We start from the raw sequence: 22,584 nt of genomic DNA, 5'->3' as shown, positions 1-22,584 counted from the left end.
GGGATACACTACCCATAGTAGGACGAGGGAATATAAGCACAAGAGGCATTCTATGGAACAAATACGTAGGGAAGCTTATCCAGGAGCGCCGATGACTTGCTTAAAGATGGACCGCGTGGGCATCATGCGAGGTGGGCGGTAGCGCAAGTACATTTTGGGAAGGGGTTTGCCATTGAATTTATGCATCTGAAGAACATACATCGATTCGTCAGGATAAAAGACAATGTCATTGTCGGTATAGACAGTCACGTTCGCACCCACCTCTTTCTCGGCGTAATAATTCATTTGTACTTGCGGATCAAGGCATTCGCCCATCGTCTGGATAGCACCGTCGCCCTTGTATGGCGACATGTAAATGTTGGTACCATCGTATTTATACGTGCCGTGTTGCCATACAAGTGACGCACTAAAGCAATGAACATCTTTGGGATTCGTTTGGTATGTGAATTGAGCCATTTCGAAATGTCCATCCTTGGTGAAGCTGTAAGAATATCCTGCCGTGGGTGGCACCGTGAAATGGCGTCGCATGGGATTGAAAAATGCTACACCCTTCTCATCCTGCCCTGTCATGACATTACCTGCGCCGCTGGACCATGTTCCTTCAATTTTTCTATTCCGCTTTTCTGTTGCTAGATCTGCCATGACATGACCGAGCAAAAGGGTGGCGATGAGCCACACCAACATGGCTGGTCGCATCGTCAAGAGCGAGAAACAAGCAAAGTACAGCGACGACCCCAAAATGTCGTGCCAGGGACTGGACACCACGCATTGTCGTTCTGGCGCGTGCAGCTCACTCGGCCGAATATGGAGGGCATCGAGGCAGTCATCGTATTGGCCCAAGATCCATCTATTTGCAAGGCCCCATCCCGCTGCAGCGCAGGCGCCAAAAGGGAGAGCGAAGCAGCCGCCACGTCTTACGTAGGTGAAACATGTTGCTATAACACAATTTAATTTGAGCACCACCCCATATTCGCATAGCACATAACAGATGTTCTGTCTTTTTCCTTCATAGTATCAAGAAGATGTACGTTGTTCGTTGCTGCGAGGCCATAACTTGGCGCGCCACGCGGGTGCGTCCACATTCAGAGCTTGTCGAATGGGCACAAAGCAGTGATCACCTTCGCCAAAATCGCCCAATAGAACAAAATAAGCAAACGAGCCCGTAGCAACTGTGCCAGCGATAAGCTGCGCAACACGTTGCCACATAGCAGGTGTAGTGTCTTCAGGCAAAGGCTCAGATGGCCTGTGTGACATACCTCGATTATATGGCACGCGCAAAGAGCGCCATGATCTGGCTACCATTTGTCGTGATATGGACAATCTTGGCACTGCATGCTGCAGCATACTTCCAGTGCGAGGTGCCCGGCAATCGCCTGTGCAGGTTGGACGTGTTGGAAGAGGGCAACTGGGTGCATGAACCACGTGGCAAAATGATGCGGTTGGATTTTTGCCTATCTAGTATGGATATCTGTCGCCTGGATGTTGATCATCATGCGTTTCGCGACTTGAGTGTCATAATCTGAATCGTTAGATGAGACGTGATACGCACCAGTTGTACCTTTTTTCGTACCATGTCAGCAAAGCGTCGACGATGGCGTTCAGAGCGCTTACGGCGGCGCATCTGATTGGGTTTTTCATAGCGCTCATTCAACTTGAGCTCACGGCGAACATTGTTTCGGCTTAGAATTCTCGAGAGCTGGCGATACAATACAGCTGATGTGTGGTTTAGTGAAGTAGACATGGCTACAGAGCGACCAGTCGTCGGGGTGCTGGGTGCCGGCAATCCAAACGTTGGGCGCTCGCGGAACTCAGCATCAAGTTGATCCAGCATGCCAGACAAAGGCTGTGGACCAGCGCGCTTATTCATATTAGAAGGGAACGAATCGCCAAAGCGGCTTTGTGGGACGGCAGCGCCTTCGGTTTTGAATGAAGTCTTTTCGGGTGAATCAATGATAATGGTATTCAGCATTTGATTCCACAGATCGGCGCGCGATGCATCACTATTCTTGTCACCGCGCTGCTCGCTCAACGGTTTGTCTTCAGAAGGCGCTGTGTTCGGAGAAGACGAACCATCCATACGGTGTGCACTGGAGCTTAGCATTCTTGTGCTAGGAGCAAAAGATGCACGCAAAGACATGCCTCGCATGAAGGGCGCCGCGACCCTCGAGGCTAGCAGGCGCATGGTCATGATAACCTTCGACAAAAGACCGACTGGCTAGACCATCCAATATGGTTGTCACGTGATTCATGTCGAAACGCGCTAGGGGCTCAAGTTCGATGGGCGCGAGCCCTACACTCGCGTCGACATTCGGCGCCATGCCGCCAGCCATTGAGAACCCATACGTGCGTACTCAACTATCTGACATGATTTAGGAGGAACGTCAAGCTCTTTTGCTAGAGCGCATTATCAAAAATGTGGATTTGCTGAATGAGGCACTGGGGGAGATGAATCGGTCTGTGGCCGACATTAATCAGCATAATCAAGACATTACGATTGTCGCAGAAATGTGGAATGGATACCACCGCAATGTGGACTTCAATCTACAGAATATGGAGGGAAGCAGTGCGACATCGTCTTTATCCCATCCATAACAGCATCGATATTGTATAGTAGATACATGACACGAAATATGCAAGGCAGGAGAATGCTGGTCTTGGGCTCCCAGCCGAGTGTGTACAACGGCCGTGCGATTGGGCTCTGACTAAACGAAAGTGACGTACGGGTGGCGGGGTACTAGCGTCTTACCGCCACCGACATATGCTCGTCAAGTTTCTACACCGCACTCTGCTTGCACTGGTGGCTGTACATGCTGTTCTTGCAGCCTCGAGTAGCTACGAGTCACCTTCAAAAAATGGAGGCAGCATGCTCACCAAGCAAAAAGAGCCACTTAATGTGATTATTTCTGGCACATCAGACGAATACGTGTTGAGCGAGAAGGGCTTTGTGGACTTTGGCCAAGCCATTGGATATGACCCCGACTCTTTTGTGGGGAAAGTACAAGGCAATGGTAAGCAGTCAGCCAACCTGGGCGATGGACGTGGCAGCACGGAACAGGCTGGTCTTATGCGTCAGCACCCTGGCTCTGTCGAAGCGATCGTGGGTGGCAATCACTTCCGCTACTGGATGCAGGTGGGTGACAAAGCCAACACGAAAGCTGTGTTTATTGCTGCTTCTGTAGAGAAGGCTTTGAAGTACCACCACGACCTCGTGTCTAACGGCTACGACCAGGGCCGTGATATGATTGTAAAGAATGCCACCTCTCAGCCGCGCTCATGGAATGGCAAAAAATTCACGACAAAGCAAATCAAGATGGACAAGTCCCTGCTCAAGGGTGTTTCGAAAAATGACCTGAACCACAACATTGGAACAGATGGTGGCGTGGCCATATTGGAAGTCAGCGTCAGCAATGACACTGAGGCCGACAAAGGCGACGGTGATGGAACTTCCCTGACCGCACCTGCCTCTTCTCTTATGCTCTTAGCCATGATCTTCATTTGTCTCTCGTTCCTGTGATCTATAGACTTCAGCCAACTCTATTAACATTTCTGGTCCCAAGTTTCCATAAAACCTTCATCTAACACTACAGACCATATACACCTCATCAATGCGTGAATGCACCCAGCGGAGAAGCATGAGTGTACACTTGGCCAGGCTGCATGTGGAAAGCACGTGGTGGGGGTGGATCCTCTTCCATCACACGGCCAACACCTGCACGGCCGTAGGGACTATCCGAACTAGCCCACGCATCCTCGTATGTAGCAGAGAGCATCTGGTTGTTCGGCTCATAAAATTCCGTAGCATGCGTAGTTGCTCCACCACTGGTACGTTGCACACCCTGAGGGGGGGTTGCGGCATATGCGGGAGACACACGTGGCCTGGTAGTCGTCTGCTTCGGCGTGCGTTGCGAGTCAGTCGCTGGTATGGCAACAGGAGCTTGCATCATAGGACGAGTCGACGTCTGGCGCTGTACACCGGCTTCGTCCGCAGCGTTTTGTAGCCTGCCGCTACTGATATCACGAGGAGTGTTTGTCTTTGCAGGCACATTGGGTGCAGAGACAGGTGGTGTTCCTCTAGGTGCAGGTGCAGGTGCTGCTGGCCATGGCGGTGACGTATTAGCAGGAGCTGCTGCAGCGGCGCCAGCTCCCGGTACAGCGCCCGTCGCAAGCAGTTCTTGCATACCACTGGCCGGCGCCGATTGTTCAGGTGCGGTGGCAGGCGCATCATAAAATACGGGCCTGTGTACCACATTGTTAGACCCGCCACCGGAGGGGTCATAATCGTCATAGCCAGTCGGGAACTCGGTGGTATCCGTTGGCTCAGCGGCGGTCGGTGCAGCGCTACTGCGCTTACGGCGAAGATACCATGCAAGAAGAGCCGCTAAGGCGATCACTACTGCGAGACCGACCACACCACCGACCACACCACCAGCAATGGCACCAGCGTGTGAGTCATCATCGGAAGAAAGACTTTTTGGAGAGCCAGTCTGAGCCGGCTTCGCAGAGGAGGGTGCAGCAGTAGCAGGATCGATTGTCGACCTCGTAGATGTGCTTGAGCCATCAGATGAGCTGTTTCTTTGCCTAGACGACGAAGATGAAGAAGACGACGTCGAAGATGAAGAGGACGACGACGAGGATGACGAGGAGCGAGGTGAGCTGGATGACGAGGACGATGTGCTCGACATACTAGACGTGCTGGTGGGGGATGGAGACGTATCGGTGATACTCGAGCTGCTGGTGCGTCCAGCGCCTTCCGTTGCAGTTGCAGTACCAGTGCTAGAACTTGATGTGCTCGATGGGGTTATGATAGGGTCACCATCAGCGTCAGTGGCAGTAAACATGCCATCGCTTTTTAAACTCCTGGAGATAGAACGAATGGAGGCACGATTGCCTTCCAAGGTGCTAAGTGTACGTACGAGCGTGGTGGATGGGTCACCGTCATCGTCATACCGTGTGGAATAAGGCGCCACTATCGCAGTAGCGGGATCACCATCATAATCAGTAGTGCGTGTAATGCGCGGACGAGCATCAGGGTCTAGCTCCTGACGACGGAGCCTTTGCATGCCTCGCACTTTCTGATGAGGAAGATGCGTTGGTTTTACCATACCGCCATTACCAGGCATCGACACGAGCGAGCCAAATGCAGTGCAAATAGTATACGGATAACGAGCCACGCGTGCCTTTCTGCAATGCCGAAACGCGGCCTGTATAGGTCTACGTCGGCATGTGAAGATCTTGCCACAGTGTTTTGATTGGACAATGTATGCATGCTTGCGCCCAATCCTACTCCGCCAATAGTACCTCTGCGAAAAGGATTTATGCACAGTCGTGCGTAGTCTGCGCAACCCCGTGGTGGGTAATAGGCTCCTCCACACAGGGGAGTGGGCCCAACCAACGCCGTTAGTCCCCAGGGCAGGCACTGCAGGCGTCACGCGATCAAAGAGCTTGGCATTGGCGCTGCGCGGTGGCAATGTATATACTATTTTACATCGATGTGACTAAGAACGCTCATACGCATTACGAGGCGGTGGCTTGGATGAATGCGAACAGCCAGCACCATGTGTATGTGACGACGGTAATGAACGAGCGGAAGTAGGCTCGTCGTCGTCCGATGACGATATGTCAGGTTCAGAGCCATCGCCGTCAGAACTTGCAGAGCTTTCAGATGATGATTCATCAAAGGCTCTCTTTTTATGATAGATACAACAGACAGAAATGTGAGTAGCAATGCACGTACTTTTACTTTTCTTTTTCCCGCATCCCTCATTGTCCACTGTGTCTTCGGTCCACACTACTCGTTGCCTACTCCGCCGACGAGATGGCACGTCTTGGTTATCGGGTTGAGTGCCTTGCAGATAAAGCGTGCCGACATGTGTGTCAGCGAATGAATCTGCCTCGGGAGTTGCATGCCTCTCTATGGTAAGAGTCCTTGACCCATGTGAATCAGATCGACTCGATCCGTCCCGTCCGGACGTAGCTTGATCAAGCATGTTTCGCCACTGCTGCGCACCTTCAAACGCCTTCGCACGTACAATGTCGATGTGGGACGCGCGTGCCGCAGTCAGAGCGACACAAACGCAACGGCCTGCATAATTCCACACGCATGCAACGGTTGCCAATGAAACAAAGCAGCAAAGGCAGCAAAAAAAAAAAAGGAGTGGAGGTCATGAACCTATATAAGAGGGTTAGTCTTGCACTCTCGGGTCTCCTTAAGATCATAGTACGTATCAGAACGTCATGCAAGAGCAGAGCCTAACCATCGTTCAGCTTTACGGAATCACTTAATAAAGTCGATAACCGGATCTTTCGTGCTCAAACGCATGTCACAAATTTCAGTCTAGTCGATGAAACCCGGACGTTATGGCCCCGTGGGGTCTGCCAACTCCCTTTAGCCAGTGAGGGATAAGTGGGCCTTTGACGTCCGTCGATGATCTGTTGCCCTTCGACTGCTTCGAGGCCTGTTTGGGTTCTTGGGATTTTATTCTGGGACGTTCGGATTTTTGCGAATTGCTCGGTAGTCGTTGGGGGGATTGGCCGTCCAACTCTGATAGACGCTATTTGTCATATGTGTGAGCATGTATAGGAAATTGAGGGTAGCATTATACAATTGGACAGTGTACAGATACGACACATTGGGACGAGGACAGAAAACATGCTCACGTGACTCTACAGAGGAGACCTAAAAAAAAAAGGCTGCCGCGACGGGCTTCTCTCACAGAGAGCTTCCCGACGCAGCAGCTAAACAAAGTGATTTCGAAGGAAACCAGTGCAAAAAAGTGTGTCATGCTGCTCTAAATGTGGAACCAACCCGGTTGAATCTAGTAAAAGGCGAGGTTCAAGTAATTGGAGAGGGTTCCACAGCAGCAGAGTAAGGGGAAGGGTAGGGTTGCGTAGTGCTTCTTTATATAGGTTTTCGGCCGGAGTCTTTGAAGGTCGGTCACATGAATTGCATTGGCCGTTATGCACTGCGGACTTTGTACACGTGGGTCAACCCTCCACGTTGAACAAGTCTCGCACGGTCTTCCACGGTGTACCACGCCACTCTGGCCAAGACTCGCTGCAATTGCCGTTGTGGCGGATGCGACTCCCTATGCTACCACGGGTAGTAGTTGCGTTATTTGTATTCGCACAATTCGGTTTATCTCATAACAGTCCGAGTGTGGTGGAGCTGGATCCAGGTAAGGAAAGTAACTCTGGCCTGCTGCAAGAGGTGCTGGATCCACTAGGTCGGATATCAGCTCAGGATAGTAACGCCGAATACAAGCCCATATGTCGACCTACCGGGCAGATTCAAGATGCGTGCTCAGATTATGAAAGCGTTGAGGAGTGGAATGCGCGACATATTTTTCATCGTCTGGACAAATTGCGTCAGACGAAGTACTTTCGGTACTTTGTGGTGGACCTGTTCAGGGAATGTCCTTTTTGGCGAGAAGATCAGCTGTGTATAAACAGGGCGTGTACAGTCGAGCGTATGCAAGATATGCCGGAAGAGTTCCGGTCTTACCGATTAAGTCAATTGGAACGCTCTGCGGAGGATATTGACTTGGATGCGGATAAGACCCAGTTTTGTCAGTTGGATGACCAGGATATGACGGAGGATGCCATATTTGTTGACCTGATGAAAAATCCTGAGCGATTCACGGGCTATGCTGGGGCGAGTGCCAATCGTGTGTGGCGAAGCATTTATGAGGAGAATTGCTTTGGCGGTGTCAAATGGACGGAGCCGCCTCGTCAGAATTCGGGCGACACGTCTCGGTTCCCCATGCAAAAGCAGATGTTGGGCACGCTCAAGGGGGTCCCTGCTACGCTGCTCAATCCTGATCACCCGCCCACGAAGAGTGGCTCGCTTGAGTCGCTGATTGACTCGGTCAAATCACCCGTCGACCCGGCGTCGACAGAGCAGTGCCTGGAAAAGCGGGTCTTTTACCGTGTGATATCGGGTCTGCATGCATCCATCTCTATCCACATTTGCAACGAGTACCTCGACCCCGATACCAAGACCTGGGGCCCAGACTTGGGCTGCTTTATTACGCGTATTTCGCAGCATCCAGAGCGACTGCAAAATGTGTACTTTAATTATGTGCTGCTGATGCGAGCGTTGTCCAAGGCAGGTGAGTACTTGGAGAAGTTTTCGATGCGGAAGGGCGATGAGATTGTGGACGAAGAGTCGAGAAGGCAGCTCAATGAGTTGTTGCAGGTGGCTCGACAGGGCCGCCCCTCATTTGATGAGCACAAGCTCTTTGAGCTGAATGATGATCCGCTGCACAACTATGAGACGTTGGCGCTCAAGGAGGACTTCCGTCTCCACTTCCGCAACATTTCGCGGATTATGGACTGTGTGGGGTGCGACAAGTGCCGATTGTGGGGCAAGGTGCAGGTGACAGGTTTAGGTACGGCACTGCGGCTTCTATTTGCCTTTGAGGCGACGGAGGACCAGCCCCATATTGTGTTAGGACGCAATGAATTGGTCGCGCTGATCAACACGGCGCACCGCATCTCGGAGAGCATCCAAGCGATTGAGACGTTCCGCACGATGTACCAGGAAACGGCGATGCCTAACAGCCGCAAGAAGACGTCTTCGTACGCATCTGCTGTGTATGACTATGTGACAAGGACGTGGGGCGCCGCCTTCCAAGCGCTCCGCACTCTCGTAGCGGGCCTAGCGGCCGAGGACTTGTAGCCTGGCCTTGTATCACGTGATCCGTACCCCACCCCAGAGCGTGACTCATAAGCCCAGGCCAGCCTGGGACCACGATGGGGAGCCTGATGCGGAGTTCGTCCAGCGCGTGGCATACAGCTGGGCGAGCGTTGCGTGTGATGCGGCTGTATTCTACGGCTAAGGGCCACGACCGACTCACGAGCACGTCGGCGATGGAGCACAAGCTGCAGCATCCTCACCGCAAACTGCCACCTCTGCCACACCTGGATCGTCCTGTAATGGAAGCGGGCGAGGCGGTGAGCAATATCTTGTACAATACGCCGCCGCCCAGTACACAGCCGTTTCGGCGTCATATTCTGAATATGTTTGTGCAGGATGAGCCGGGTGTACTGGCTCGTGTGTCTGGCTGCCTGGCCGCACGTGGTGTGAATATCGATTCGCTGGTGGTGTGTGCGACGGATGTACAGGACTTGTCGCGCATGTGTATTGTGCTGCGTGGCCAGGAAGGCACGATCGAGCAGGTGCGTCGGCAGCTGGAGGACTTGGTGCCGGTGTGGGCCGTAGTGGACTACACCAACACGGATGTGATTGAGCGTGAGATTATGCTTGTCAAGGTATCGACGCTCGGTCCTGAGTACTATGAGCAGAATCACTTGGGTCTGGCCGAGGAGGCCGAGCACGAAGTGGACTATGCTGTGGCGCAGGCTGACGAGCACAGTGCGCCGCCGATGCAGCCGGCGCTCACGTCGACGCAGGCGCTCTCCATCAAGAACGACAATCTACGCTCGATTATTGCGATTGCCGGGCAGTTCTCCGGCGAAGTCGTCGATGTGAGCGACGCCAGCGTGATTGTGCAGCTGTGTGCCAAGACGACGCGCCTCGACGCTTTTTACAAGCTGATGCGTCCCTTTGGCATTCTCGAGCTCTCACGCTCTGGTACGATGGTTTTGCCGCGCACGCCCATCAAGTCGGCGTGGAAGAGTCTGTCAGACCGCGAGGAGCTGGACCGCCGCGTCGATATGGACGCGTCGATGCTGCCGCCTGGATGATCGTCAAGGTCGATAGAGAGCATAGCGACATCGATCACGAAACCAAGCACAGGGTGCCTCGCTCGTTGTGCCTCGCGTGCCTGTGGTCGAGAGCGCCGCGTGGGCCAGCTTGGCGTGCGGAAGCGTGCGTGTCCATTACCTGGGCCAGGAAGATGCATGTAACTGAGCACGGACGGCCTGCGCCAGGCCGATCCGAGCCGCCTATGAGCCATGTGGATCAGACGGGGCGGGGGCGGCGTGCGACGAGCTGGCAGGATAGGAGCGCGCGTGTGGCATCGGTCCGCTCGAAGCTGCCAAAGACTCGTCCTCGTGGGATCGCGATGAACAGCGCGCACGCTTGCCGAGCCGCTGTGGCGTTAGTGCTTCGAGAAAGACTTCGCGCGATGGCAGAGATCGGACGTATCCACGGTGCTCAGCCAGCTGCGTATCGAGGTCGTTCAATGCTGCATATGCATCTCGTCGCCATGCATGCAGCGCCGTAGCTAGTGCGTCGACGTCCTGGGGCTCCGCGATGCACGACACCACGTCAAGGTAGCCACGCACGCCATCAATCCGACCACGGACCATGCCTAGCGCCAGCACTTCGATGACCAGATCCAGCAGCGCGTCGGCATCCGGCGCCATGCCCAGTGCCTCGCCCAGGACCTGAAACGACACCGGTCTCGTGGCGAGCGACACAATCGTGCGTCGCTGCTCGGCACGATCTGACATGGTGGAGAAAAAGGGCTCGAATTCTACAAATGTCGATAACGGTGGAAAAAGTCGTCTGGATGCTGGCAGGCCGCGACGGCCTTGCGCATGTGCGAGGTCAGGTACGTCAAGCCCACTTGGAAGCTGGCATTCGTCCATCCAAAGCCTTCGCGAGGCACATAGGCAAACTGGGTGCCCTGGTTGCCGTACTCGGCCGTCACGAGGTGGCTCAGGGCGACAGCGTCAAACTTTTCCGGCACGATGCCGTTGAAGTTGACAAATGCCGTCGTGATCATAAACATCCATCGGTAGGCGAGGCGGCGTGCATCGTCCATGTAGCCGTACCGCGCAAGACCTTCCCATGCCAGCATCTGGTGCGGAGGCCATGCGTACGGATAGTCCCACTGCCGGTTGGGCCGCGCCAACGACACGGGTCCGCGTGACTCTTCGGTGCCTGTGACGAGGCCGCCTGTCGCCTCAAACTTGCTCAGCGAGACACGCATCATGCGCCGCGCCTGCGCCTCGGACGCCATGCCGGCCCACATGGCCCAGAACGACGTCACGCTCTCATACACACTCTGCTCCTGCTGGCACAGGTCATAGTCAAAGTACAGGCCCTTGCCCTCGTTCCACAAATACGTGTCGACCTGACGCTGGCGGAACGCGGCGCGCTCGAACCACACGGCACTGTGCTCGCCGTCCAGGTCGTCGTCAAACTCGTCGCGGATCAGCTCGGCGATGTCCACTTCGTACTTGTACAGCAGCGCCTGCAGGTCGATCGTCGCCAGGTTCGCACACCGCCGCTCGACGCGGTACGACGTGTCGTGCCCACTCTCACGCACGGCGCGATCATGGCGGAAGTACTCGTCCAGCTCTGGCTCGTGCACCTGGCCATGGTCGTACATGCGCGTAAACTCATTCACACTGCATTGGTACTTTTCGGCGTAGGGCCGCAGCAGGTTCGTAAAGTGCGACGCCTCCGTCTCAGGCGGCACACCCAGACCCTCGGGATGGTACCGCGAGAGGCCCGTCGCTGGATCCCATCGCGGCTCACTCATCCACACCGTGCGATACTCTTTGATCGCCGCACACAGCGCACGCTTCAGCCACGGCTTGTGGTCCCGCGACGGTTCGTCTGCCACCAGGCGCGCGTACACACGCCGCGTAAAGTCGGTCAGGAACGGCGGTTGCGAGCGCAGCAGGTAGTACGAGCGGTTGCCATTCATGATCTTGTGGTAATGCTCAATCTCAAAGACAAAGTGGTCCACGGGGCCTTTGGCCAGGTCCAGACGCCCGTCTTCGAGCAGACCCAACGCAATAAAATAGCTGTCCCAGTTGTACAGCTCGTTGAAGCGCGCGCCCGGCACCACGAACGGGATGCCCTTCATGTCTACCGCGCCCGTGAGCTCGTCCACCTGCTTCTCCATCGCAATGGCCAGCAGGCCCGGCCGCTGGTTCAGGTCACGAACATACTCGGGCGTAAAGTGCGTGGGCAGCGCTTCGACGTCCAGCTTGAGATCCGGGCGCTCCTGCGCCACGCGGCGATAGTACGCCAACATATCCGGCTCGTTCTCCGGGACATACAGAAGCTGACGACGATGCGACGACCGGTTCTTGGGATCGAGCAACACTTTTTCCAGACCCTCGGCATCAATCCGACGCGTCAGATTATCCCAAAACATGGTGCGAATCATGCGCGACAGTCGATGAATGGGATCTTCGGCCAGCTGCGCCTCACGAATCACCATGTGCCGCTCACCGCGGTCTTTGGCGAGAGCTAATTCTTGCAGCAGACTCGCTAGCATGTACGTGCCGCGCACCTCGGCGGTGGTGCCTTTGACGGTCTTGAGGGTGATCGATTTGGGACCGCGGTCGGAAATGCTGATCTGCATATCTCCATCTGTGTCTTCCTGCTCGAGCAGGCGCTGGAACGTCTCCTCAACGTCGACGGAAAACTCCCTCAGCAGCGGCTTTTCTGTCGACTGTTGATCCGTGCTCAAGCGTCGTAGCAGCGGGGCACGGTCCGCACTCACGGGTGCCGCATGCCCTACGTGATGCAACATGCTCATGGAGCGCTGCGGCGTGGCAGGCCGAGGCATGGCCGGCAGGCGCGCCTCCGCTTCCCAGGGCGTCGTCATCGTCGGTCGGCACGGCATTCCGCCACCTCCACAAGACGTCTTTCCTTCAGGGGAGCCAAAGGCATCGGCGTATATTTTGGCTACTCACATTGTGCACGACACAACACGCACTAGGCACCTATGTGGGTGATGAACAGCACAGTGGGAACACCATGCAAGTAGGGAAGAGTATGCATACATTCTAGCACGTTAGCGGCCACAAGGTGGTACATACTAGTCAAAGAGACCAAAGCCCATGTCGTCATCCGACTCTTCCTTCGCCTCCTCCTTCTTCTCTTCCTTGGCCTCCTCAGCAGGAGCGTCACCACCAGCGGCAGCGCCGGCAGCAGGAGCAGCAGCCACAGCGGGGCCGGCGGCACCCACGTTCGTGAGCAGGTCCTTCACGTCCTTGCCCTCGAGGGCCTTGGAGAGCAGCTGGGCCCAGATAGGCTCCACGGGCACGCCAGCGGCGGCGGTGAGCTCAACAAGCTTGTCGCTCTGTTCGTGTTAGATCTGTGGCATAGACGACGCCGTGACACGACGTCGCCCTCTCATACATACCGTGATCTCAAGACCCTCGTCAGCGAGGATCAGAGCAGCGTAAGTCGAAGCGAGATCACTGCAAATGTTAGCGTCGCTTCGTATGCCGCATACATACGCAGAAGCCATGGCGATGAGTAGTCTTGCTCGGTAGGGAGAGAGAGAGTATGGCGGCCTAGAACGAGGTGCGAAGGCCCACTGACATTCCACGTGACGACTATACAGATTCACGTGAAACCCATCCCTGGCCGGGGCGCGTGGGCCACGGCCTGGGACGTCATCCTCCACATGTGGAGATGGCTGTCCTGCTACGCAGGCCTTCCTCCGCCACACAAGCGCACCTCCACGCATTACGACGTGACCACGGACCCTCACCATGTCCACGTCTAAGCCCGGCACCGCACCGCACCTTGTGACAGAGCTCAACCCCAAAGGAATTAAACCGTACGTATCCTGCAACTCACGCCCAGCTGTTGTGCATGCCCTGAAACCAAGGCAGCGCGTGATGATTGCTTCCTTCGATTCGGCCACAGCGTGGAGGAGCATGGCGAATCGGCACGAAAGTGTGAAGAGCTAGTCAAGCGTCATCGCGCGTGCATGGCATCGCTAGGATTCAACATTTGATAGATCGGCATGTTCATACCCCCAAAGACACGCAACCGCCACGACGACGCCACCTAGAGCGGAGGGGTCGTGCATAGCCACGTGGTACCTAACGCAAGGTCGTGCACACGTGCACACACCACGTGGCTTACGATGCGGCTCCCGCCGCGGTCCGCGCACGCCCAGGCAACATCGGCGACGGCCTTGCGCTGAAACGCTGACTTGTGTCCGTTAGTGGAATGGCGTCGACAGGCAACTATTTCACGCGCATCTACGAGCGCGCAGCAGATATGGTGAACCAAGTGAGGCATGTGTCGTCCGACGAGACACGCCCCTTGCTGCATGGCCAGGGCCAGCGTTCATACCAAGGCACCGAGGACGACTCGATTCCTGTTCCCAAGCCGCGTCCTGTCGTGACGCCTGTCAAAGTGGAAGCGAAAGTTTGGTTTGCGAATGAGCGAACGTGGATCTCGTGGCTACGTGCGTCGCTGCTTCTGGGCACGCTCGCGCTTGCTCTCTTCAACTCAGCCACATACTACGACCCCAAGACGTCGACGGACCCCATGGTGCCAGACTATGAGGGCCGTCCCCGTGCGGCCAAGGCTATTCGCACGTTTGGCTTGGTGTACGCTCTGATCTCTGCCTTTGTGCTTTTGTGGGGTCTGTATAGCTATCAGCGCCGCGTCACCCTCATCAAGATGCGCTGGCCGGGCAGTTTCGGTATGTGTGGCCTATTTGACTAACGATCTAGACGACCTGATTGGCCCCCCCTTGGTGTGTGGTGCTACCTTCATCGCCGTGCTGGCCAACTTCATTGTGGCCGTGCATCAGTATTTGGAGTAGTAGCGTCTCGTAGTCGTGTCCTGCGATGAGTGTGAAACAGCACGTGGCAGAGATCCTATTCCCCCGCTCGGACGTCCGCGGCCGCGGGAAAGGTGGCGCCGTATTCCCTCCTCCACACGAGCCATGTTGGCTTAAATAGGCCCCGGGCAAAATGCCGCTTGTTGTCACACGACAATTGAGAAATGTCAGCCACCGTGGATTTGGGTACAGTGTTCAAAGGAACCCCCAGCGGCAAGATCATCGAGGCCAAGGGCGGTACGCGTCAGCTTCGCCCGCACGATGTCGTGATCGACATTGTGTACTCGGGCCTGTGTGGTACCGACCTGCACTACCGCAAGGCGGACATGGTCCTCGGTCACGAGGGTGTGGGTGTCGTCTCGCAAGTGGGTTCGGAGGTGCGGAACTTCAAGGTAGGCGACCGCGCCGGCTGGGGCTACAACCACAAGTCTTGTGGATACTGCGACCACTGCTTCGAGGGATGGGACACGCTGTGCTCTGAGCGCACGATGTACGGTGTCAAGGACCTCGACTTTGGTAGCTTTGGTGACCGTGCTGTCATTGATGCCGACTATGTGCACAAGATTCCTGAGGGCATGGACCTGCGCTCCGCTGGTCCCTTCCAGTGTGGTGGCTCTACGGTGTATGGTGCTATTGTCCACGCCGGCGTCAAGGCCAACGACCGTGTGGGTGTGCTGGGCCTTGGTGGTCTGGGTCACTTGGCTGTGCAGTACCTTGCGAAGATGGGATGTGAGGTTGTGGTGTTCAGCGGCACCAACAGCAAGCGTGAGCAGGCGATGCAGCTTGGTGCGCACGAGTTTGTGGCATCGAAGGAGAACCCCAAGTTTGAGGGTGTCAAGCCGGTGAACTCGCTGATTGTCACCACGAGCTTCCTGCCTGACTGGGACTTGTACTTTAGCGTGATGAAGCGCAACGGCACGATTGTGCCGCTGTCGGTCAGCTTTGACGAGATGAGGCTGCCGTACGCGAGCCTTCTGATGAACCAGCTCTGCGTGAAGGCCAGCCTTGTGGCTCCTCGCCTGATCCACCGCCAGATGCTGGAGTTCAGTGCGCGCAACAACATTGTGCCTATGATCGAGGAGCTCGAGATGAACGAGGAGGGCCTGAACACGGCCTTTGACCGTCTTGACAAGGGCGACGTGCGCTACCGCTTCGTGCTGCGCAACCCTCGTTACCAGGGCCCTGCTGTGAAGTAAATTATAGGGACGTAGGCCAGTAGCTGCCGTCCAAATTGTTCCATCGCTGACTGAGACGATCGTCTCCGCCCGGGGCGCCGTACTCGGGCTTTTCCTCGTCCGAGTCAGGGTCTACAATGACGCCATCGCCATCGTACTTTGCCTGGGTATCTTGCGGATCAGCGCGCTGCTGCGACCGTATCTTGGCCATGCCGGACCGCGGCTCACGGAGGCTCATGTCGCGCATCAGCGCTTTCATTTGGTTTTCACGCGATTCGGTCCGCTGAGCGCGCTTCTCAGCGACCGTTTTTTCGAGAAGAGGGCGCACATCGTGCAGGTACTCTGTGCGTGCCGACTGCACGGCGTCTAGAAACGCGTCCATACCCTGACCTGTGGCGGACGACACACCGACGGCTGTCAGGTTCTTGTAGAATTCATCGAGGACGAGGCTCATGCTGTTCATGAGACTGTTGAGGTAGCTGGGCTCCTCACCGCGACTCTCGAATGACGTCGGCGGCTCCTTGGTGCCAGACGTCGCGTACGTGGACGGATCACGAGCGTGACCGGCCATCAACGCGCGCTGAAACGCTTCAAAGTCGTGCATCCACTCGAGGGCAAACTCGTGCGACTGCACATCAATCTTGTTAAACACAATCACGAATGGCAGACGGGCCTTGTACAGAATGCTGCACGCGTACAACATATTGCTCATGAACGTGGCTGGTGCCGTCGTACGCGGGGTATCGACGACGTACACGAGCACCGTGGGCATCGACGTCGCCAGCGCATCGGTGATGATGGAGCCGGATGCCGACCACGTGAAGATTTCAATCTGGCCGGGCGTATCGAGCACCATGTAGTCGAGCTCCTGGGCGCGCTTGTCCACGAGCTGCAAGACCTGATCAAACTTGGTCGTGAACAGATTGAGCGATGTGAGAATACCGCCATTCGGCCCGAGCTTGTACTCTTCCATCACACGGTGGTAGTCGATCGTGTCGCGGATGTCGACGTTCGGAGCGTAGCCCAAGGTCGACACGGCCGGGTCAATGTTGATCAAGTACGGGCGCGTCGCATGGGGCTCCTCCGCCGCCGAGGCTGCGCGCTGGCCGAGATGCGAGGCGAGCTTGGACACGAAAGTCGACTTGCCCGAACCGGCCATGCCAATCACAATCATGGCTGTAGCGCGCGGGGGCGGCGGCAGCACAGGGCTCGTCGGTGCCTCGTCGTGGGTCATGGTCGTCCAAGCGCACGTCGTAGCGAGGCATTTCACGTGATAGAAAAACCTGGTGCGCCCGACGGCCGCCACCCATCGTCTTTACGTCATGTGGGTGGCAAATCGGTGGGGGATGCCACAGCGCTGGATGCGCGAGGCGGTGCGTGCGCTGCACACATCGTCTGCGCGAGCGCTCTCATCGCCTGCGTCTGTGTCGCGTCTCGAGATGCTGCGACAGCGACTGGCGGAGGAGGACGCAGCGTCCTTAGACGAGTTTGCCGGCATGCCGGCTCCTGCGCCGCGTGTCCGCATGGGCCGCGTAGGTGACGAGCGTCTACCGTCGTATACCAAGACGCGCATTCCGAAGGGTGCGAACTTTTCGCGTATCAAGCGCGATCTGCGTGGCTTGGGCCTCGCTACGGTCTGTGAGGAGGCGCGGTGCCCCAACATTGGCGAGTGCTGGGGTGGTGAAGGCGGGAAGGAGGCCGCTACCGCGACGATCATGCTGATGGGCGATACATGCACACGTGCGTGCCGCTTCTGCTCCGTCAAGACGTCGCGACAACCCGCGGCGCTGGACCCGCATGAGCCAGAGAACACGGCCGAGGCCATTTCGCGGTGGGGTCTCGGCTACATTGTGCTTACGTCGGTCGACCGTGACGACCTCGCCGACGGTGGTGCGGCGCACATTGCGCTTACGATCCAAAAAATCAAGCAAAAGGCGCGCACGATGCTGGTCGAGGCCCTCGTGCCTGACTTTAGCGGCTCGCAGGCCTGTGTGGAGCAAGTCGCGCTCAGTGGCCTGGATGTGTATGCCCACAACATCGAGACGGTCGAGCGCACGACGCCCTTTGTACGTGACCGCCGCGCCAAGTACCGCCAGAGTCTCGCGACACTGCAGCACGCCAAGACCGTGCGCCCCGATCTCGTGACCAAAACCAGCATCATGCTGGGCTGTGGCGAGACGGACGCGGAAGTCGAGCAGACCCTGCGTGATCTGCGCAGCGCCAACGTCGATGTCGTGACATTTGGCCAGTACATGCGTCCTACCAAGCGGCACATGAAAGTGTCTGAGTACGTCGAGCCGGAGAAATTTGCGCAGTGGCAAGCGACCGCCGAAGAGATGGGCTTTTTGTACGTGGCGAGTGGCCCGCTCGTCCGCAGCAGCTACCGTGCTGGTGAACTGTTCATCGAGAATGTCATTCGCAAGCGCCGCGGTGTCGGCACACCCGTCGACACCAAGACGGTGCAGGCGTTACGCGGTAGCGACGCGTTTGGTGACCGGCCGTAGACGATGTAGAATATGCTGGCATAAGGAGTCAAACGCCCACCGATCGAGCCCATACGTCCACGACACGTGGATGCACACGTCCGACTCGACGTCGAGGTGCAGGACCAGCAGGGGCGACGCCGGCTTGCGGGCGGTGGACGCGCCGCGCTGCCGCGCACGCCGCGCCGTGCGTGTCCAACACAGCGTCCATACGGTCAGCGAGGTGTCGGTGAGGTCCGTATCTGTGGGCGGCAGCGTATCGAGCGCGTGCAGCTGCGCCACGAGTGCATCCTGACTCGGGAGCGGCACGTTCCATGTGCGGTGGCACGAGGGGGGCACGTAGGCATGCAGAGAGGGTCCGACGCGCCGAGTCAGGGTATCTGGCAAACGGTGGGGCTGGAACGACCAGGCTAGAGCCCAGCGGCGCGTTCGACCTTGCGTGAGCTCGGTGAGGGCATAGTTCTCTATCCCCCTCTGCCTGAGCAGCGTCACGATCGCCCCCACCGACGCATGCCGACCGAGCATGGTGGTGTACCATGCGATGCGCTCACGATGCTGCGTGCTTTCGTGCACAAGACGCTGGACGAATCCAACTTCGCCCTCGGGTGTGTAGAGCTCGGCGTCGTGCGCTGTGCAGGGCTTCTGGTAGGATGCCTTGGCCTCGCGCAGGCGCTCTCGCTCCTCTGCCGATGCATAAAACGGTGGATTGCATATCGTGAAGCACGCATCCATGTCCTGTGGCAGCAGGGTATCTTGGGGCGTATGCCGTAACGTCAAGCGTCTCGACCACGCTTGGTTCGCCGGATCGCGAAGCATGGCCTGCGCTAGGACGAGGGCGGAGGCGTCCGTGTCGGTGCCCGTCATGTGCCAGTCGGGATGCATCGCACACAATAGCACAGCAAAGATGGCCGCGTGCCCCGTGCCAATGTCCAGACCGGCGACGTGCGAGCGCGTCCCGGACGCCTGCAGGATATCTTCGAGCCAGTGGATGTAGTTCAGTCGGTTGGGCAGCGCAGGACAAAGTCGATCGCGCGCCAGCGCACACGTCACGCCAAAGTCGCGTCGCAGCACCGATTCGGTGTACACGCGCTTGGCTTCTTCGTCCGACCAATCCACGTCACGCTCTCGTCGCCGAGCATAGCGATTGCGTGGATGCATCACACCTACCTCCACTCCCCACACCATGCCGCGGTGGCCGTGGGGGTCGAGTGGGGCCATGGCGCCGCCTGCGTCGCCGACGCTTCGATCGAGTGACTCGGCACCTGCGTCTCTCGATACGTCGCACGTATCTGCGCATGGGCCGCAGCCGGCAGAGACCATGCCGCCCTCGCCCATGGCCGAGTCGCCGCCCGAGGACCACACAGACACGCACGCGTACATGGTGTTTAGCGTCGCGGGCAAATTGCTGTATACATCGTATGATGGGGAAGAGACGTGGGCCTACACGCAGGCGAGTGTCATGCATGCGATGCTGTCCCTCTTTGACGAGCACGAGGCGCTGCAGCGCATCTCGCTGGCCCACATGCATATTACGTTCCTCCAGCCCAAGCCGCTGTACGTCGCCTGCCTATCGACCCAAGCCACGCCGGATGCGATCGTGCAGGCGCGCCTAGAGCGCTTGTATGCCGCGATCCTGAGTCTGATGAGCCGCGCACGACTCCAGCGCCTGCTGGCGCGTGCGCCGAATCTCGACTTGCAGGCACTGATTGGGCCCATGAAGGCCTATTTGGACTGTGTCGTGCACGATATGCATGCATCACCTGCACTCGCCCTCGGCACGGTGCCGGTGCGTGCTTTGGATGCTTCGCTACGTGATCAGCTGGCCCAAGCGTGCCTTCAAATGGAGGCGCGTCCGCCGCAGCCCCTGTATGTGCTGCTCTACGATCAGGAGGCGCTCCTCGCTCTCGCGCATCCCAAGCGGCACGCACCCTATGCGTCGGACCTTGCGCTCGTGAATGCCTTGGTGCGTGTGTGCGGCGACCACGATACGTGGGCCCCGCTGTGCCTGCCTGCGCTCGCGCCAGATGGCTTCGTATACGTGTATGCGAGCAGGGTGGGGCGTGTCCGCGTCGCTCTCGTGTGTGGCGATCCCGATGGGTACGTGGCATGCCGCGCATGGCGCCATGCCCTCGCCACGTCGGCGTGCATGGCGCGCGTCCCATCCGCTCTATCGACGCCGACGCTCACCGCCGAGGCCATGGGCCTTTTCGGCCTACGTGACGTGGTATTTTCATCGCGGCGAACGCGCCAATGCATCCTGTCCTCCCATATACCCGCACGCCGACGTGCTTGGATGGAGCATGTGCTTTGTGCGCTGCGCGGCGCGTCGCCACGTCCCGCACCGCCCGCGCTCCAGCGACAGCCGCCGGTCCCCGTCCCGCTCGAGCTCGTGATCGAGCGCACGGAACACGAGGCCATGCTGGGCTGGCGCACGCCCGTGTTTGAGCTGTGCATCAGCACGAGCCCCTTGCTCGCTTCGTCCGCGATCGGCGAGCTGGCGAACAAGGTCGTGGCGTGGATTCGACAAAACGACCAACGCCTGTTTGCTACGCCCGCTACCTTCTAACTAGTGGTGGAACAGACGCAAGTGGGTGCGCGCCACGACCATGTTTTGCGCATTCGCAGCAGCCACGCATGCGTCGTCCATCACACTGCCGCCCGGCGCAGCAATGTACTTGGCACCCGAGCGCGCCGCACGGTACACATTGTCCGGGAAGGGGAAGAAGGCGTCGCTGGCCACGACGACCTCTTTCAGGGCCGCGGCATGCGAGGCGCGCTCTTCCGGCGTCAGCGGCGCAGGCAGCGTTTCAAACAGCGACTCCCACTGCGCACGCTCTTCGCCATCGAGCGGCGTGCCCTCGACGTACAGGTCGATGGCATTGCTCTTGTCCGGGCGCTTGGTGCCCTTCTTGAAAGGCAGGCCCAGCACACGCGGGTGCTGGCGGAGCCACCAGTTGTCCGCCTTGCTGCCAGCCAGGCGCGTGCAGTGAATGCGCGACTGCTGACCAGCACCCAGACCAATGACCTGGCCGTGCAGCGCGTAGCACACACTGTTCGACTGCGTGTACTTGAGCGCAATCGTCGCCACGATCATATCGAGCACGGCCGACTCGGGCACCTCCTTGATGGCCGACACGCGCTCCTTGAACATGTCAGGCGTGATGCGCACATCATTGCGCCTCTGCTGCAGCGAAATGCCATACACCTGGCGCGTCTCGATGGAGTGGGGCTCGTACGTCGGGTCCATCTGCAAGACGCAGTACTTGCCGCCCTTCTTGCCGCGCAGCATCTCGAGCGCCTCGGCCTCGTAGCCGGGCGCAATCACACCGTCACTCACCTCGCGCGAAATGATACGCGCGGTCTGGACGTCACACGTGTGCGACAGCGCAATCATGTCGCCAAAGCTGCTCATACGGTCTGCGCCACGCGCGCGTGCGTAGGCCGTCGCGAGGTCGGAGAGAGGGCCCAAGTCTGCCACAAAGTACGCACGCGCCTCGACTTCCGAGAGCGGCACAGCCACGGCGGCGCCGGCCGGCGAGACGTGCTTGAACGACGCGGCTGCGGGACGCTGCGTCTCCTGGCTCAGCTCCTTGACGAGGGCCCAGGCGTTCAGGCTGTCGAGCAGGTTGATGTAGCCAGGCGAGCCACTCAGCGCCTTGAACGGCAGCTCGCGGTCCGGCAGGTACGCACACGCGGGCTTCTGGTGCGGGTTCGCACCGTAGCGCAGCGTCAGGTACTGGACAGGCTCACGCGGGGGCGATGCGTACTGCTCGCGGAAGTACTGGCTGATCGCCGTGTCGTAGTGCGCCGTGTGCGTAAAGCCCTTGAGGGCAAAGCGTTCGCGGCTCTGCTTGGCTGCGTCGCTGTCGGCCGCCTCGCCGTAGTGCGCCAGGAACGTAGCGTAGTCCTTGGGATCACACAGCACCCACACACGGTCGTGGTTCTTGGCAGCGGCGCGGATGAGCGTCACGCCACCAATGTCGACTTCCTCGACGGCCTCGGCGATCGATGGCGCCGGGTCCTTGGCGACCGTGTCCTCGAACGGGTACAGGTTGCACACCACGATATCGATCGGCGCAATCTTGTTCGCTTCGAGGTCCGCACGGTCGGACTCGAGCGACGTACGTGCCAAGATGCCGCCGTGCACCGCCGGATGCAGGGTCTTGACGCGGCCATGCAACATCTCAGGGGCATGCGTAATGTCCGACACATCGCCAATCTCGAGGCCGGCCTCACGCACCATGCGTGCCGTGCCTCCGCTACCAAGCAGGCGCACGCCCTTGGCAGCAAGGCCCTGGGCCAGCTCTACAAGGCCCGTCTTGTCGTACACGGAAAGGATAGCCGTGGGCTGTGTCATGATGGAGGGAACAGGTGAAAAAATCATCCAACGCGCTATCTACAAAAACAGGG

The 22,584-nt window shown here is 58.0% G+C and overlaps 20 protein-coding genes and 1 non-coding gene across 21 annotated transcripts; 9 read left to right on the top strand and 12 right to left on the bottom strand.

The window, feature by feature from the left end:
- Nucleotides 1–75: 75 nt before the first annotated feature.
- On the bottom strand, nt 76–696 carry MRET_2538 (protein ROT1; the record flags this gene model as incomplete). Its single annotated transcript, XM_027629165.1, has 1 exon — nt 76–696. One exon carries the CDS (start codon nt 694–696, stop codon nt 76–78), a length of 621 nt encoding a protein of 206 aa, XP_027485218.1.
- A 318-nt stretch (nt 697–1,014) lies between these two features.
- MRET_2537 (uncharacterized protein) lies at nt 1,015–1,344 on the bottom strand (the record flags this gene model as incomplete). Its single annotated transcript, XM_027629164.1, has 1 exon — nt 1,015–1,344. One exon carries the CDS (start codon nt 1,342–1,344, stop codon nt 1,015–1,017), a length of 330 nt encoding a protein of 109 aa, XP_027484981.1.
- A 145-nt stretch (nt 1,345–1,489) lies between these two features.
- On the bottom strand, nt 1,490–2,182 carry MRET_2536 (ribosomal protein S21; the record flags this gene model as incomplete). The annotated part of the gene is made up of 2 exons (XM_027629163.1): nt 1,490–1,519; nt 1,550–2,182. The coding sequence occupies 2 exons, from the start codon at nt 2,180–2,182 to the stop codon at nt 1,490–1,492; spliced, it is 663 nt and encodes a 220-aa protein (XP_027484982.1).
- Nucleotides 2,183–2,316: 134 nt separating this feature from the next.
- MRET_2535 (DASH complex subunit DAD4) lies at nt 2,317–2,592 on the top strand (the record flags this gene model as incomplete). The annotated part of the gene is made up of 2 exons (XM_027629162.1): nt 2,317–2,343; nt 2,374–2,592. The coding sequence occupies 2 exons, from the start codon at nt 2,317–2,319 to the stop codon at nt 2,590–2,592; spliced, it is 246 nt and encodes an 81-aa protein (XP_027484983.1).
- A 166-nt stretch (nt 2,593–2,758) lies between these two features.
- MRET_2534 (uncharacterized protein) lies at nt 2,759–3,514 on the top strand (the record flags this gene model as incomplete). Its single annotated transcript, XM_027629161.1, has 1 exon — nt 2,759–3,514. The coding sequence occupies one exon, from the start codon at nt 2,759–2,761 to the stop codon at nt 3,512–3,514; it is 756 nt and encodes a 251-aa protein (XP_027484984.1).
- An 88-nt stretch (nt 3,515–3,602) lies between these two features.
- On the bottom strand, nt 3,603–5,120 carry MRET_2533 (AHNAK nucleoprotein; the record flags this gene model as incomplete). The annotated part of the gene is made up of 1 exon (XM_027629160.1): nt 3,603–5,120. One exon carries the CDS (start codon nt 5,118–5,120, stop codon nt 3,603–3,605), a length of 1,518 nt encoding a protein of 505 aa, XP_027484985.1.
- Nucleotides 5,121–5,495: 375 nt separating this feature from the next.
- MRET_2532 (regulatory subunit of the type I protein phosphatase) lies at nt 5,496–5,987 on the bottom strand (the record flags this gene model as incomplete). Its single annotated transcript, XM_027629159.1, has 2 exons — nt 5,496–5,707; nt 5,735–5,987. The coding sequence occupies 2 exons, from the start codon at nt 5,985–5,987 to the stop codon at nt 5,496–5,498; spliced, it is 465 nt and encodes a 154-aa protein (XP_027484986.1).
- A 758-nt stretch (nt 5,988–6,745) lies between these two features.
- On the bottom strand, nt 6,746–6,863 carry MRET_nc0005. Its single transcript, XR_003525362.1, has one exon. It is a non-coding gene; the product is annotated as a U5 small nuclear RNA (small nuclear RNA).
- A 212-nt stretch (nt 6,864–7,075) lies between these two features.
- MRET_2531 (oxidoreductase) lies at nt 7,076–8,677 on the top strand (the record flags this gene model as incomplete). The annotated part of the gene is made up of 1 exon (XM_027629158.1): nt 7,076–8,677. The coding sequence occupies one exon, from the start codon at nt 7,076–7,078 to the stop codon at nt 8,675–8,677; it is 1,602 nt and encodes a 533-aa protein (XP_027484924.1).
- A 74-nt stretch (nt 8,678–8,751) lies between these two features.
- MRET_2530 (acetolactate synthase I/III small subunit) lies at nt 8,752–9,705 on the top strand (the record flags this gene model as incomplete). Its single annotated transcript, XM_027629157.1, has 1 exon — nt 8,752–9,705. One exon carries the CDS (start codon nt 8,752–8,754, stop codon nt 9,703–9,705), a length of 954 nt encoding a protein of 317 aa, XP_027484925.1.
- Nucleotides 9,706–9,906: 201 nt separating this feature from the next.
- Nucleotides 9,907–10,416, bottom strand: MRET_2529 (uncharacterized protein; the record flags this gene model as incomplete). The annotated part of the gene is made up of 1 exon (XM_027629156.1): nt 9,907–10,416. The coding sequence occupies one exon, from the start codon at nt 10,414–10,416 to the stop codon at nt 9,907–9,909; it is 510 nt and encodes a 169-aa protein (XP_027485158.1).
- Nucleotides 10,417–10,439: 23 nt separating this feature from the next.
- On the bottom strand, nt 10,440–12,533 carry MRET_2528 (trehalase; the record flags this gene model as incomplete). The annotated part of the gene is made up of 1 exon (XM_027629155.1): nt 10,440–12,533. One exon carries the CDS (start codon nt 12,531–12,533, stop codon nt 10,440–10,442), a length of 2,094 nt encoding a protein of 697 aa, XP_027485157.1.
- Nucleotides 12,534–12,746: 213 nt separating this feature from the next.
- Nucleotides 12,747–13,181, bottom strand: MRET_2527 (large subunit ribosomal protein LP1; the record flags this gene model as incomplete). Its single annotated transcript, XM_027629154.1, has 3 exons — nt 12,747–13,010; nt 13,074–13,131; nt 13,171–13,181. 3 exons carry the CDS (start codon nt 13,179–13,181, stop codon nt 12,747–12,749), a joined length of 333 nt encoding a protein of 110 aa, XP_027485016.1.
- A 247-nt stretch (nt 13,182–13,428) lies between these two features.
- MRET_2526 (cytochrome c oxidase subunit 17) lies at nt 13,429–13,676 on the top strand (the record flags this gene model as incomplete). Its single annotated transcript, XM_027629153.1, has 2 exons — nt 13,429–13,496; nt 13,523–13,676. The coding sequence occupies 2 exons, from the start codon at nt 13,429–13,431 to the stop codon at nt 13,674–13,676; spliced, it is 222 nt and encodes a 73-aa protein (XP_027485015.1).
- Nucleotides 13,677–13,894: 218 nt separating this feature from the next.
- MRET_2525 (DUF202 domain protein) lies at nt 13,895–14,498 on the top strand (the record flags this gene model as incomplete). Its single annotated transcript, XM_027629152.1, has 2 exons — nt 13,895–14,375; nt 14,407–14,498. 2 exons carry the CDS (start codon nt 13,895–13,897, stop codon nt 14,496–14,498), a joined length of 573 nt encoding a protein of 190 aa, XP_027485014.1.
- Nucleotides 14,499–14,680: 182 nt separating this feature from the next.
- MRET_2524 (mitochondrial alcohol dehydrogenase isozyme III) lies at nt 14,681–15,712 on the top strand (the record flags this gene model as incomplete). The annotated part of the gene is made up of 1 exon (XM_027629151.1): nt 14,681–15,712. The coding sequence occupies one exon, from the start codon at nt 14,681–14,683 to the stop codon at nt 15,710–15,712; it is 1,032 nt and encodes a 343-aa protein (XP_027485013.1).
- Nucleotide 15,713: 1 nt separating this feature from the next.
- MRET_2523 (GTPase NPA3) lies at nt 15,714–16,925 on the bottom strand (the record flags this gene model as incomplete). The annotated part of the gene is made up of 1 exon (XM_027629150.1): nt 15,714–16,925. One exon carries the CDS (start codon nt 16,923–16,925, stop codon nt 15,714–15,716), a length of 1,212 nt encoding a protein of 403 aa, XP_027485132.1.
- An 88-nt stretch (nt 16,926–17,013) lies between these two features.
- On the top strand, nt 17,014–18,195 carry MRET_2522 (lipoyl synthase; the record flags this gene model as incomplete). The annotated part of the gene is made up of 1 exon (XM_027629149.1): nt 17,014–18,195. The coding sequence occupies one exon, from the start codon at nt 17,014–17,016 to the stop codon at nt 18,193–18,195; it is 1,182 nt and encodes a 393-aa protein (XP_027485051.1).
- On the bottom strand, nt 18,160–19,359 carry MRET_2521 (DUF890 domain protein; the record flags this gene model as incomplete). Its single annotated transcript, XM_027629148.1, has 1 exon — nt 18,160–19,359. The coding sequence occupies one exon, from the start codon at nt 19,357–19,359 to the stop codon at nt 18,160–18,162; it is 1,200 nt and encodes a 399-aa protein (XP_027485012.1).
- On the top strand, nt 19,358–20,740 carry MRET_2520 (vacuolar fusion protein MON1; the record flags this gene model as incomplete). The annotated part of the gene is made up of 1 exon (XM_027629147.1): nt 19,358–20,740. One exon carries the CDS (start codon nt 19,358–19,360, stop codon nt 20,738–20,740), a length of 1,383 nt encoding a protein of 460 aa, XP_027485011.1.
- Nucleotides 20,741–22,531, bottom strand: MRET_2519 (phosphoribosylaminoimidazolecarboxamide formyltransferase/IMP cyclohydrolase; the record flags this gene model as incomplete). The annotated part of the gene is made up of 1 exon (XM_027629146.1): nt 20,741–22,531. The coding sequence occupies one exon, from the start codon at nt 22,529–22,531 to the stop codon at nt 20,741–20,743; it is 1,791 nt and encodes a 596-aa protein (XP_027484929.1).
- Nucleotides 22,532–22,584: the final 53 nt, after the last annotated feature.

The sequence above is a fragment of the Malassezia restricta genome, chromosome IV (assembly GCF_003290485.1).
Source record: "Malassezia restricta chromosome IV, complete sequence".
Taxonomy (NCBI): Eukaryota; Fungi; Basidiomycota; class Malasseziomycetes; order Malasseziales; family Malasseziaceae; genus Malassezia; species Malassezia restricta.
Note: the sequence above shows the minus strand (reverse complement) of the source record. Positions and strands in the feature narration are given on the sequence as shown.